At 36.7% G+C, this 15,000-nt stretch overlaps 1 protein-coding gene across 1 annotated transcript in view; it reads right to left on the bottom strand.

Moving 5' to 3' along the window:
* Positions 1-552: 552 nt before the first annotated feature.
* Positions 553-15,000, bottom strand: part of LOC135216850 (uncharacterized) — a 69,975-nt gene continuing 55,527 nt past the window's right edge. The window contains exons 3-4 of the mRNA XM_064252363.1: positions 4,401-4,986; positions 553-4,125 (exon numbers count right to left, since the gene is read on the bottom strand). Coding sequence (XP_064108433.1) covers positions 2,327-4,125; positions 4,401-4,986 — 2,385 coding nt within the window. The 3' untranslated portion in view covers positions 553-2,326. The remainder of the gene's footprint in view (positions 4,126-4,400; positions 4,987-15,000) is intronic.

The raw sequence follows: 15,000 nt of genomic DNA, 5'->3' as shown, positions 1-15,000 counted from the left end.
CATTTACTCATGCTTTGTTTTTATTTTAAAGTTTTAAATGGTTTAATTTTAGTTGATTTCTTTGGTAATAATTTGTGCTTTTATCTTGCAATTTATTACATAAAATGAATTTTTAATAATTGCACACTGACGATGTGTTGAAGCAACATGAAACGTTTCACATAAATAAAGCATGCTTCTTAGACTGCTGTCTTCCTTGGACTCCTGAGTGATATATATATATATATATATATATATATATATATATATATATATATATATACGTATATGGATATATGTGTGATTGGGTGTGTATACATATAGTATATATATATCTCAAGTATAAAAGGCCCATTAAAACAGAAGAATTTATTTTTATTTATATAAATATATACCTTCATTTATCATAAATTAGTCCTAGACTTCGTAGTAGCGAGGTTTTCCAAGATCTGAACAAATCGAGATGTTAAGAGGGCATTGAGGCTAATAAATATTATATATATATATATATATATATATATATATATATATATATAGTATATATATATATATATATATATATATATATATAAAATATATGCATATATATATAGATAGATAGATAAAAAGATAGGTAGATAGATGGGTAGATATGATGGGCAGTTGTATGACTAGGAGAAGTTGATGTACCGTCTCAACGATAAGATATAAAAAGTGATAAGCTTGAAGAGAATGAATTTCTAGGTCGGTAGAGAGTGTTTTTTGATAAGTCTGCAGATAACGTTTGGCTAAAGATGCTGAGGGAAAAAGAAATCATCAATGGTTGAAAATAGCAGTTTAAGTAATTTTGGAAGATGAAAGCGATACGTTAAGAGTGACAAGGCATGGAAAATTTCTAGGAAAGAATTTAACTTACAAGCTGGTGGTCTGTTTGCTCAAGATGTTATGAGAGTAAGGAAGCTATTTATGATTGAATAAAAGGTTTATACGGTCTTTTACACGGCGAGAAGTGACACTAAAGAATTATACAGTCATGTTTTAGGGATGGTGTTGATAGAAAGTGCCTTAGAATTATATTATATAAAATACGGGCACTATGGTCAGTCCAGCATGAGGGGAAACAAAAATTATTGTTAAGAACAGAATACAATTTGAAATGTGTTGTATGAAGAAATTTCTTTGAAGATAATACTACGAATGATGGAAGCATCATTAGGCTAAACGTGGAATAGAAAAACCGCGGAGAATGATCATGGAGTTGCCAATCCCCTTTTGCTGGATCTCTGTCTTCTTGTATATTTGTAAGTGTGACTTGAGGCACTGAGGAATATACATGTGAAATGTGGATCTGGATCTATAATAACGTCAGTCAAAGGTTTTCGAGGATTCAGGAAAGAAAAACGAACTTGAAAAGCTCCGTCTAACCATGCAATTGTCTGGTGCGTCAGGGAGATTTAAAGGATTTTTTTTTTTGCCTTCACAGTGCAGTTAATTATGGTTCACTAACTTAAGGTCAGTCATCGTCTTTCCAGTTCCTGTATGGTGGTGGTTATTAGGTTGTAATAAACAAGTTAAGTTGAATTGTTGAAACTCCTACATCAACGTTACTCATCATTGTGTTTGATGTACAACGAATTTATCAATCTAAGAAGGGGCGTCACCTACTTTGAGATGGATGTACTCGAGATATTTTTCCAAGTAGTATCTGGATCTGTGTAACCGCGGTTATTGTCGTGTACTGCTTACTCACACTAGAAATTGTTATTTCATTAGATACAGTCAGTTTCCTTCCTTCTCCAATGCTTGAAGTTAGTCCCTTGTGTCCTCACTATATTTTTGCCAGAACATTTCTGTATATCATGCGCTTAACTTTAGAGAAGCGTCCCATACGGAGGGTTACATTCTTCCGTGTTCCATATTTGTAAAACTTGTGAAAGGAAGGGATTAGGAACATTAAGGATATTTACCAATCTCTATCCACAACACGAACTACAACTGTCATATTGCCAAGATGAGCGTAGTGATATTCAGTGTTTTTGTACATGTACACTGTGTATAATTCTTGAAATACACAAGAATACTGGGTGAAGAACTAAAAAGACAGAAAGTTGCTACTTTTATCCTTTTGCTAATGGTTTTATCACCTTGTATTTTCAAAAAGAATTGACAAGGTAGAATTGTCTGCCCAGTATTGTGTAAATGAATACTTTGCTGTAGCAATCTGTATCATTTTTACAATACACTCTGTCACGTATCAAGCCTATCATCACTCCTCCAGCTATCATGCGAATCTCTTCATAGTATAGAATGTACGTTGTCTCTGTTTCATGACAAGGAACTTTTGTATCGTGGTTGGAGCTACTTTTGTTCAGTGTCCCCCAAGGTCTATAGTCAGCTTCTCTTCTTCAGAATCGGATGAATCGCTTTCACTCTTCAAAAGATCATGAAATCTCCCCAACTTAGTGGAATCCTGCACATACTCAGAGCTACATTCGTTCGAATCTCCACCAGGATACTTCTTATTCTTATCTTGACAGCTCGTTTCCTCATGAGTCATCCAGGTGTCCATTGCATGGAATTCTAGACTTTCAATATCTCTCCAATATTTCTTTTTGACTTGTTCAGCGTTTTCGCAGTCAAGTCTCCTTCTCTTGTAGTTGTTTGGGTGCTCTGGTTTCCAGTTTTTCTTTTGTATATTATCCATATAGACATTGGCATTTTCTTCGGACTCTTGCACATTGGTACTTGGTGAATACTCATTTAAGATGTCAACATTTCTGCTCTCAGAGATTTCTTTGTTTTTGCACCTTGAAGGACTAGAACTTTCACTCTCAGAAGCAAGTAGTTTGATCTCCTTAGTAATAACTTTTTGTGAGAATATGCGTGAGCGTTTCTTTAACCCCTTTTTTCGGTACATTGCATTATAGCAACAATGGCAGGAAACTGAATTCGTTCTCATTCGTCTTTGAGTGTGTTTCAACTTCAGTATGCCTCTGTCTGTAAAGCGTCTCTTTCTTAATTTCAGTGTTATCTTTGGCCGCTTTATGCTAGGGATTGTGTCCTCATTACATTGTTCTTGTAAAGAAATTGGTGGCGATTTAAAATTTGTGTTGTTTTTATCTACTTCAGAATTTGCAGTGGTCAAAGGAAGGTCTTGTTCGTTTTGATTTACATTGATTATTTGAGATGGATTTTGTTTCTTTTCTCCAGCAGTGTTTTTTGTGTTGCTGCGACAACAAGGATTTTTTGTTTTTTGTTTGGAAGGAAGCATCTTGTCTATACTGTACTCCTTGTTTAATTTAATGTTGCCTTTGTGTAGTTGTTCGTTAGCACAAGAGTCATCTTCAGAGGTAGTTGTGTCTTTTTCTTGTAAATAATTCATGTAGCTCTCACTTATAAGTTTGCCTGAATCTTGTTCGTGCTCTCTACTTTTATATAAAGAAAAAAGGGATCCTATATCATCGTATCCTTTTGGTACGTTGATACCTTCATCTGTTGTTCTGGTATCACTTTCCTTCATATCTGTTTTCAAGGGAACTTTTGTTTGTGGAGGTATTTTAACACTGTAGATCAGCTGTCTGACCAGCTGGAGAGAGTCCTCAATGTTCTCAGGTAGTCTTTCTTTCGCTGGAGAAGATATATCTGATTCTGTAGACAGGGGTGATTGCTGATAGTTGTATTCACTGACTTGGGGAAAAATATGAGAATTAAAGGACAAAGCTGGCGCTAGTATGGGTGATTCAAGAAGTTTAAGGAGGGAGGATGCAGGATGCTTGTTCTCAACTGATGATTCCAGTGATGACTGTACTGGAGTACAAGAAGAATGACTACAGGATATGGACTGAGATGAAGATAGAGAACAAGGAGATAAGTTCTGAGGTGTATTTTTTAAGTCTGACTGAAGCAGTTCGGCAAGATACGATGCACTGATGGGGTTGTTTCTTTTCTTTTGGTTACAGTCCTTTTTCATGCTCGCTGAAAATTCTTCAAACTTGACTGAAGTGTTGCCCTGTGATAATTCTTGAAAAGAGTCTTTATTTAGGTTGTTTATGTTGGACAGATTGCCGATGTTTGCTGATAAAATACCAGTCACAGGACACAGAGAAGTTTCTGTATCGTTTGGACAGCATGAAGCATCACCACAGATGTTTCCAAAGTTGTTCAGATCTGTAAAGAGAAAGGAATTCATTAATTAAGACAGTACTAACGCAAGTTTATGGACAGTATCCTTATAGTTTGTTGACAGTATTCAGCTATTACAAACTTGTATGGTTTATTTAATATTATCAGCATGACACATTTATTCATGTTAACATTTATCATAATTATAACTTTTTCGTATTTCAGTTATCCTGTCTCAGGTAACTGGTTGTATCCTATAGTAGGTACTATGTCATATACACTAGGTACTACATCTACAAAAAGTAATGTAAAATAATTACTGGAATCACAAGAAATATCGGGTAAGATGCTTTCTGGGGAGGATGAGCTTTCTTTCTTTACCCATGGAAAATGGTTTGTAATCCATTCGACTTTGGAATTATCTTTCGAGTTGTTCACTTCTGAAGACTCCACCATGTCCTTCCCACAAGTTGTAGGGAGGCTGCATTTATACAGAGAATCTTTAAGAGGTAGTGATGGAAGCTCTTTCGCCATTACATTATCGAGGAGCCTTAGGGATTCACCCAAAGGAAATGGTACTGAAGGTAATGCAGAACAATTTAATTGCGTCTCTGAGATAGATTTATCCTTGACTACTTTTCCTGTTAATTTGGTACATTTTCCGGTGTTCTTCTTTGCTGTCTTTTTAGAGTTCTTGCCCAGAACGTGTGAATTGGTATCAGGCGTAGGAAGAGGTTCCATGGGAGATGTAGGGTGGTGGGGACTGGGGGTTTTAGATGGGGGCGTTGATGTTGGGGTCTCAGATGATAGCATGAACTGAGATGTTCCCATATCGTCCGGTAGCTGACTTGGTCGGAGGAGGGATTGTGACGCAGTGTAGTTACAATCTTGACATGTTATCTTGACCTGTTTGGAGAGAATGAGATAAAAGATGTATAGTTTCGAGAGACAGGTTTTCGAACAAAAGTTCAGCATGTTAGAATGTAATGTATGTTCCTTTTGAAGCTTTCCCTTTAATTTGGTCCTCAGTTGTGGTAGACCATTTTGAAGACTAAAGCTACGTGGTTTTGCTTTTAAAGTGTGCTTGGATATTGTCAAGTATTGAATTAGACTGGCCAGTCACATATCCTATTTTCGGACTGGGCTCACCTGGAGGATTTATTCTTAATTAAAAAAGCAAATGGAGCAGGGTAAAGTTAAAGAGGCTGAACATTTAGGGAACAAACGAACAGAAAGCATAGGTGGAGTTCTGTCATTTTTGTAAGGAGAATTAATAGGTAGGTAAATATTGCGCAAAAGGATTTCTCTCTATGATTTAATGACTTTTTGTTTCATGATTCAAAAATATATTCGCAGTATACCATGTTCTACAAGCTGTCGTGTAAATGTTTTGATGAATGTATTTGAGAGAGTCAGAAGTGAAGAAGAAATTTCATTTGTATATACACACACAACGTGACATTTTTTATGTTAACAAATAATGATCCACAGATATCGTTTAATATCCAATTCACCATGTTTCTGGAAAAGCTTACACCCAAGGGGAATTATAATTGGTAAGTGTTCCTTCATCAGTGGGATATAACCGTTGCCTGGTTTAGAAATAGTGAGATTCCGTGAGACGGAAACGCCCCGACCTGTGGCAAAGTGGAGGGTGGTGGCTTCATCACGACAATGCACCAGCACACACCACCTTGAGTGTGAGACAGTTTCTGACCAAGAATGGCATGACCCCACTTACCCACCCTCCCTATTCACCCGATCTTTCTCCCTGTGACTTCTTTTTGTTCCCCCGAATGAAGAAAGCCTTCAAAGGAAAACGTTTTGCAGACGTTGAAGAGGTTCAGAAGAAAACGACGGAGTCATTAAAAGCCATAAGTTCACAAGAGTTCCAGAATTGCTTTCAACAGTGGAAAACACGTCTGAATAAGTGCATTGCTTCAAATGGAGAATACTTTGAAGGTGATAAGACTGTAAACATGTAACAATAACTGAATAAAATTCTATGACACAATTTCGGTTACTTTTGGGTCCCCCCTCGTATGTGATTTTCCTTTTTTTCTGTTTACAACATATACAAAGCCTTAATGCAAACGTTTCTTGTCACCTTTATGAACAGTAACAAACTCCATTTCTAACTAAGATCTTATCACAATTTTTTTATTGAAAACAAAAAGAATACAATTCTGAAACAGAGGTAAAGTACTATCCGTAAGCATTGTGCTTGTTAGGTATTTTACCTATTACGTATTTTGGTCATTTGCATTCAACTGAAAAGTTGGTTTTTTGCTCGTTAGGCATATTGTCCAATAGACATTTTGTCTGATAGGTATTTTGTCCACTAGACATTTTGTCCGATAGGCATTTTGTGCAATAGACATTTTGTCCAATAGGAATTTTGTCCAATAGTCATTTTGTCCGTTAGGCATTTTGTGCAACAGACATTTTGTCCGATAGGCATTTTGTCCAATAGACATTTTGTCCGATAGGCATTTTGTCCAATAGACATTTTATCCGCTAGGCATTCTGCCCTAGTACCAGATATATATATTATAATATATATATATATATATATATATATATAGATATATATAATATATATATATCTATATATATGTATGTATATATATATATATATATATATATATATATATATATGTAGTATATATATATAAATATATATATATATATATATATATATATATATATATATATATATATATATATCTATATATATAGTATGTATATATATATATATATATATATATATATATATATATATATATATATATATATATATATATATATGTGTATATATAGATAATAATATATCTATATATGATATACTTATATAGATATATATATATCTATCTAATATATATCTATATTATATGTATGCTATATAGATACTACTATATTATATATAATATATAATATCTTTATATATAATATTATATATAAAGATATATGTGTGTGTGTGTGTGTGTGTGTGTGTGTGTGTGTGTGTGAACAATTAATCTGAGGACGCATTTTGTTCGAGACACTAGCCGTAGCTGTGCTCAATAATTCTTCCCAAGCACTACCTATGTAAATCAAACCATTATAAATATCGTATATCTCCCGGAATGTTACGGATTGTTTGTGTGACGCCAACTATCATTCTCTAAACTAAAGACTATCTTGAATGTGATTCCTTTACCTTTTAATATGTCTTCGCTACTGCTATGAAGTACCTCGAAAAAGATGACAGCCACCTGAACTTTGGGGTTTGACACTCATGAAACTTGGACAGATCTAAAATAGGCAGCGGTTCGAAACCAAATGAAAACGAAGCATTTGTCAGTTATAATTCCCCTTGAGTTATGGTATGTGTGACAACAATTTATATGTATATATGTATATATACTATATATATGTTTATATATGCACACACATATATAGTTGTAATTATAAAGAATAGATCAGAGAAAAGTATCAGAGGTAAATTAATTACATTTAATAAACCTCCTCATATCACATATCCATACTGAAGGTCATGAATGTGTTGTAAAACCTTTTCAAATCTTCAAAATATCTTTTTTATGCGTATGTTTAATGATATCTTATATTTACTTAAAAGTTATTTTGTATGCAGAACATTTCATGAATAGAAATAATGTAAAATCCCAATCGAAAACGATGCTTTCCAACAACTAGCTGCAAAAATATGTACATAGCAGTGTGCAGGAAGTAAACCCGACTACGGCTTCGCTATTGCTCGATTTGGTACCTCTCAAGATTCAGTGGCTAATGCACTTTCCACGCATGATTACGAACAACCCAGTGTTCAGTAAAATGAACAAAATGGAAGAGATTTCTCTTGTAATTATAGATGTGGATGAGAAACAGAACCTATATTTACTCAAGAAATACCTTCCCTACTGTTCATTTTTTATCGTTAGGCAAGGGAACTGCCTGCGGAGAAAACGATTCAAATGATTTGAAATTAATTATTTCTGTTTCTAACTCGGTTTCTAATGGTTCTATTAATGATGATTGTAAAAAGATTTTGCAACTGTCTTTGCAGGACACTGCCTTGATTTTTGACGCCTCTTCCTAATGTACAGCCAGCGACAAAACCGGAGTCACCCCGCCAAACCTGGTTTGGAGCGATCATGCCCTGAAAGGTGGCCCACGTTCAAACAACCAATACATAGTTAGAATGGTTCGAATGGGAGGAGGAGGGAAATTATGGTAATTAGGCAAAGAAATGCAATAATGAATGAAATATATTTGGACAAAGATAAGAAAAGAGATGAGAGAGATAGTGAGAGAGAGAGAGTATGAGGAACGGTAACGAAAGAAATGCATATGTAATGGGGGGATTCCCCCCCCCCCATTATTCATTAGGTAAGCATGAGCACGAAACGGAAGGCAAACCAACACACAGCTTTACACACACAGCCCTCTCTCGCTCTCTCTCGCTCTCTCCCCTTTTCCTCTCCTCGGTCTCTCTCTCGGCAATCTCTCTCCTCTCTCAATCTCTCTACACCGACACCTCGCTCTCTCTCCACCTCTCTTTCTCTCCATTCTAATAGGTAATGAAAATGAGAGAGTCGCATCATAACATTAACGTTTATTAACAATGAATAAATAATGGATAATCAAGTCTTACAGACTAACTCAAAAAACCCCGAAATAGTAAAATGTCTAGTCACCAAAAAAGTCTACACCCCTCTGGGAACTCTTTGTCCCTCCATTCCAGAACTGTCTGTTTCAAAGACACGAGAAACACACTCGTTAGCAAACATAAGTTTAAAGACAAAGTTAATAAAATGGAACATCTTACAAGATATCAAACAAGCCATCCCTTTGGCTAAAGTAATTCAACTTGGCTAAAGTAATTCAACTCACCCATGCAGCCGGAATATCTCTCACTATTCTAAAAAACACTTAGGCACCACCATCGTGGCTCTGCCTTCCTCCCATGAATCTTTGTGCAAGTCTCCCCATAGACTTGCGTATGAAACTATTAAAGGGAAGAGGCACACACGCACATACAAACACACAGTTCGTTAGCGCCTCGCAACACTAGTTGCACCCAGTTTCACAAAGGCACTTCGAGAAGAGTTAATAAACTCAGTACATTGACTTGTCGAACTAAGCATTTTTATCTCACGCCATCCCCAGAATACTCATTCATCAGCTACTCTCAGGTCGTTGCTTCTCACTGTTCTCCACATTCCATAGGTCACAGAGAACACATAGATAATATATTATCAATCAAAAACCCTAGGCCTTACACATAGTGTACAGAGAGAGAGAGAGAGAGAGAGAGAGAGAGACTGAGCTTTTATTCCTGTTTAGTTATTAATCTAATGGATATATTTGAGACCTTCTGCTTTAAGAAATGTTAACGTATATATTATGGAAAATAATTATTATGAAATCTTATCACATCGTATTGTTGTAAATCGTTATATTTTCTATATACTAAAGGCCTTAAATATTATTGGAACTGACTATTCATATTAATATTATTCAGACGGAAATGTACTTTTTCATTTTCTAGAGCAGCTGTATTCTCTCTCTCTCTCTCTCTCTCTCTCTCTCTCTCTCTCTCTCTCTCTTGCACGTTTGACGGCAATGATGCCTCACTGCTGGGGTGTCATCACAGGGCCAAATCATTGCAGAAGGGCTTTGTTTAACCAGCAGTGAGAGCCTTCCCTCTGCTCATTGGCACTGCTCACAATAACAACACTTCTTAGAATTCCTTGAAACAGGTTTCCATTTGTAGTTCGTCTTCCGGAGGATCCCTCAAATGAACATTGACAATTTCACCGTGCACAAAATCGGTTTATTGGTGATCTCCTAATAGCTTCTTTCTCATTTTGCTTGATTTTCTTTTGTCTCTTAGGAAATCAGTTTTTCTTTTTCTATCGATGTTCTTGCTATTCTTCCGTTTGACTTCCCTTTGATATATCTCTCCAGGACTCCTTCGTATATCCAGTCTTCCTTTTTTTCTCGTCTCCTTGTATCTCTTTTCTGCAGACCTTCATGCATCATTTTTCTGCTTTCTCTCAGCCTTTCTGTCAGCCCTCCTCCTCCTCTTCAGTATCTAAAACTAATGCCATCTGAATTTCTTCTTAGTACCTATAGGATTAGGAACGTTCTTTTTGACCTCTCGCCTCCCTGGAGCCTACCGTCCTCTGTCTTTTCTAAGTGAGCAGTTATGCCGTGTTTGGCATTCTCAGTATTCTTTTTTAACTCCTCCAGAAGTATTCCGTCCTGCGCCTGCAAAAGTAGCCTATCTCTTCCATCTGCTTCAGAAATTTTTCTTAACTCTCTCTCTCTCTCTCTCTCTCTCTCTCTCTCTCTCTCTCTCTCTCTCTCCTTGCGCTTTTAACGGCATGATGCCTCACTGCTGGGGCGTCATCACAGGGCCAGATCATTGCAGAGGGGTTTTGTTTAGCCTTCCCTCTGCTCATTGGCACTGCTCACCAAAAAAATACTGTAGCTCTTGAAGTTTTGAATCGCTCTAACTCTGAATTTATATATATTGAGAATTTCTGAATATATATAAATTTAGAATTTCCTGACATGGTGTTATCGCTCCAACTCTGAATTTATATATATTGAGAATTTCTGAATATATATGAATTTAGAATTTCCTGACATGGTGTTATCGCTCCAACTCTGAATTTATATATAATGAGAATTTCTGAACATATATAAATTTAGAATTTCCTGGCAGGGTGTTATCGCTCCAACTCTGAATTTATATATATTCGGAATTTCTGAATATATATAAATTTAGTTTCCTGACATGGTGTTACATGCTTTTCAACTTCCTTTTGAAGAATAACTTGTTTGTGGACGGTCCTCTGACAGCTTGTACTATGTTGTTATCAGATTTTGGAGGTTCCTTATATGTACCAGACATTTGGTTTCCTCCAAAAACTGGGTTTTTATTCCTTGTTGTGTTTGATGGCAGTTTCTCTCGTGGAGGATGAGTAAAAGAGCTTGAAGCGTAAGGTTGGTTTGAGAATCTGCTGGAGGCTTCGATTCGTCTCCTCTCGAGTTCGAAGTCTTCCTCCTACCTGGGAGACGGAGACAAGGTGTTTGTTCGTTCGTCCTCTTCCATGTGTGTCTTGAACGGCGCTTTCCCGTGGGATTCTTGAAGACTTGGGAAGCCTTTCATCCTCTTGAGTTCCGCCACCTTAAGGTCACACTGGGTCGACGCTTTTCCTTCGTGAGGTCTTCCACTTCCTTCAGCAGGCGCTAGAATGCTCTAGGATTCGCGCTGCCTCGGTCGAGTCATTTTGTTCCTGGATGAGCCTAGCCATCTGCGATGCTTATTCAGTCCTGAGCTGCAGGCTTCCTCCTCCTGTCGTAGGAGTTTCTCAGACCTTTGAAGCTGGCAGTTTGCCTTCGCTAACTGCACTAACAGATCCCTCACATAATGCATCGTTTTCTGGCCCAATTTCCTTTGTGTTGCTCTTCATCTGGTGATTTTCTTCTGTGATCTTGAGGATCTTGTTTTCCAGCTCTTGTTTCTCCCTATATATCGTTCTCCTTTTTCAGAAACAACGTTTCAGCCTCGAGCGAGTGGGCCCTCTCTCGCCAGGCCTGATGTTGCAACACCTCATGAGTGATCTGTCCAACGCCTTCATAGTAGTCGACCTCTGCTGCAACTGACGATTTATGTTGTCAAGTTCACCTGCTGGATGGTGTCTCGTAAGGCCTCAATTCTCTCGTCCAGTTCCTTTTCCTTGGGCTCTTCAGCTTCATCATCAGAGATCTACATCCTCACCAGTGAATAGGCCGCTACAGCAAACAAGATGACTATTCCTGCGTCAGACTTCTGCCAGTAAATCGCTGGATATGTGGACAACAACGTCCGAACAACAGCTGCTGCCGAGGCCAGACAAGGCCATATTTTCTTCAAACTGGAATCCATATCTGCAGAGGCCATACCCAGTTCTTACACACACTCCTCTTTCTCGATTCTTCATTGAGTTGCTATTTATCACGAGAGATATTTCGATTTGTCAAAATATATCAGGAAGTATTTTGAAAGATTTGGATAATGTCTTGGGTCTCTTGGTGTTATAAATTGCGGAAATAATCTCTCTCTCTCTCTCTCTCTCTCTCTCTCTCTCTCTCTCTCTCTCTCTCTCTCTCTCTCTCTCTCTCTCTCTCTCTCTCATCCTGCCCCGAAAGTCGGAAATTCTTCATTTTTTCCTTAGAGTATTAAGGAATAGAGAGAGAGAGATAGTGTAGTGGTATATATGTGAAATCACTCCGTTTGGACCAGGAAATCTAATGTTTTTACCGTTACTTTTGTATGTGTATAATACCTTCAGTTAAGGATTTTTTTTTTATTATTCTCTCCATCTATATATATATATATATATATATATATATATATATGTATATATATATATATATATATATATATATATATATATATATATATACAAACATAACTTCATAACTTATCAGATATATATATATATATATATATATATATATATATATATATATATATATATATATCAGAGAGAGAGAGAGAAGAGAGAGAGGAGAGAGAGAGAGAGAGAGAGCGAGAGAGAGAGAGAGAGAGAGAGAGAGTGTGTCTGCGGTATTTTTCTTTGAGTCTATCATAATACACAAAGTAGACTATGCATAAAATTAAAAGAAGATTGATTTGATTTGTAATATTTTTTTAAGTCCAGAAAAGGGATGAGTTTGTCATATTCTATGTCATGTAATACTTATAGCAGAAAATATTCACGTATAAAAACAAGGGTTGAGTTTGTGATATTTGATAAACATGTAATTATAAAAGAATTGAATACCATTTGTCGGTATTACTAAAATATAATGAAATTCTATTTCAGAATCTTTACTCTCTCTCTTTTGTCCTTCTACAAAGAAACAGGAAAAATCTGAATATGTTTTGTAACTCATAAGACTTCACTATACCCCCTCCAACCCCCTTGATGAGTTTCGTAATTTATGAAGGGCATGCTACGTTTAGTAACTGAAGAGCTGTGAGAGATATTGTCAACCAAGAAGATGTAAGTTCTTATGATGACCTGACTGTGTTGAAAGACCTGGCAACAAGAAGTTGCGCTGCTAAGCTGTTGGTTGGCAGTCAGATAAGACCAGTATGGATAATGATGATATTTGTGTGAAGGCTGAACGAGGTGTGTGGCTTCTTCACCTGTATGCCATTGAACTTATGTTACTGTACTTCTATGCTTCCAGGAATGTAAATGATCAAGGTATGGACTATATGACCTGAGAAACACGCCATCCTTACCTGAAGATATCCTTACACACTTCATGAAAGGTTTACTTTTCATGAGGTACAAACAAGGTGTTTGGAATGGTATATGGAGTGATATGTTTATTGAAACTACCTTCATGAGGTTTGGTCAGGTGGGATAATTGGAAATACACTGAGACCTGAAACACTGAAAACCTGGGCACTAAGATTTAATGTATGTGGCAAGATAGTTGAAGACATATCAAATATAAGAGAATATGCATCCTCGCCTAGCAGTTGAAACTGGTATCAGACAACTGGGAGAATTAGAGAGAAAACTACCTCAAGGATTCCATGTCACCGAACCAAAGAAAATAGAAACTATGGCTGTCACAAAAAAATCTATTAATGTGGATGGTTGTCATGTTTATGATACAAACTTAATTTACTCTAGAATTATAGGACTTCAAGCAAGCTCAAGAGACCTAGATGTAGAAGAAGTTATGCCACGTGAACTCTTTTCACTGATTCAGGGAATCTGCAGATATCCAAGTCAAAATCAATCTCAAAGAATCAGACTTGTGTAGAACTTTCAGCTAGACATGTTGCAATAGATACTGTTTGCATGGTAATTGATGGCTCAGCACTTTTGTGGATTTCTCACCGGCCATCATTCAGTTCATCTCAGCAGGCCACTGTCCAGGAATTTGTGAATAAATTTATAGATCTGATTAGAATCAAACTAAAAACAGTGGATGTCTACTTGGTTTTTGATAGATATGATTTTAGCACCAAGGATTTTACAAGGATCTCAAGAAGAAAAGAAGGCATCAGAGTTTTTCAGCTGAGTCCCACATCTCCTTTGCCTTCACAAAATCTTGCTCTAACTGCAACACAGAATAAGAAACAATTGACTGAAATAATTTGCAAAGGTCTCCTTCAGGATACTAATATCTGTCAATCTAAGAACAGTAATTGGGATAGGTGGTTGCAGAACATGAACTGACCTTGCAACCAGCCATGAGAAAGCAGATAACATAATTGTGCAGCATATTGCAGTTACTCACATGAAGCCAGTGATTACCCTTAATGACGACACGGACGTGTATGTCATTTTACTATATCACTGTCTTTAGCAAAGACTACAGACATCAGTGGTAATGGAATCACCAATCAAGGGAAGAAATGTTATTGATATCAAAGCAACTGTGCAGGAACACCAATATATTATTCCTACAAAGCTAGCAGGTCATGCATAGACCGGTTGTGATACAGCTGCTGGTGTTATGGAATAAGGAAAAAATGTTTAATGTTTTGAAACGCAGAGCTTCACTTCTTGAGCTTATTGGAAATGTTGAAGCTGGACGGGCAGATGTATTAGAACAGGCCACAAAGTTCATAGCTAAATCCATGTCAGAACCTAGAGTAAAAATTTGGACGGAAAAGGTTGGCAAAAGTGGAGCAATAAATACACCTCCATTAGTCACGCTACCTCCTACTAACTACGGAGGCATTTGTTGAGAATGTGAAACGTGGTCACCAGCAGATGTACATTGGAATAATGCACCTCAGTTTCATCCACCAAAACAAGACGCCTCTAACTATGGTTGGATAAAAGACGACAAGACAAAGTCACTGCTACCACAAAATTCTACCCATAATTAAAA

Source organism: Macrobrachium nipponense, chromosome 6 (assembly GCF_015104395.2).
Source record: "Macrobrachium nipponense isolate FS-2020 chromosome 6, ASM1510439v2, whole genome shotgun sequence".
Taxonomy (NCBI): Eukaryota; Metazoa; Arthropoda; class Malacostraca; order Decapoda; family Palaemonidae; genus Macrobrachium; species Macrobrachium nipponense.
The sequence above is the reverse complement of the archived record's forward strand: the minus strand, read 5'-3'. Positions and strand labels throughout refer to the sequence as shown.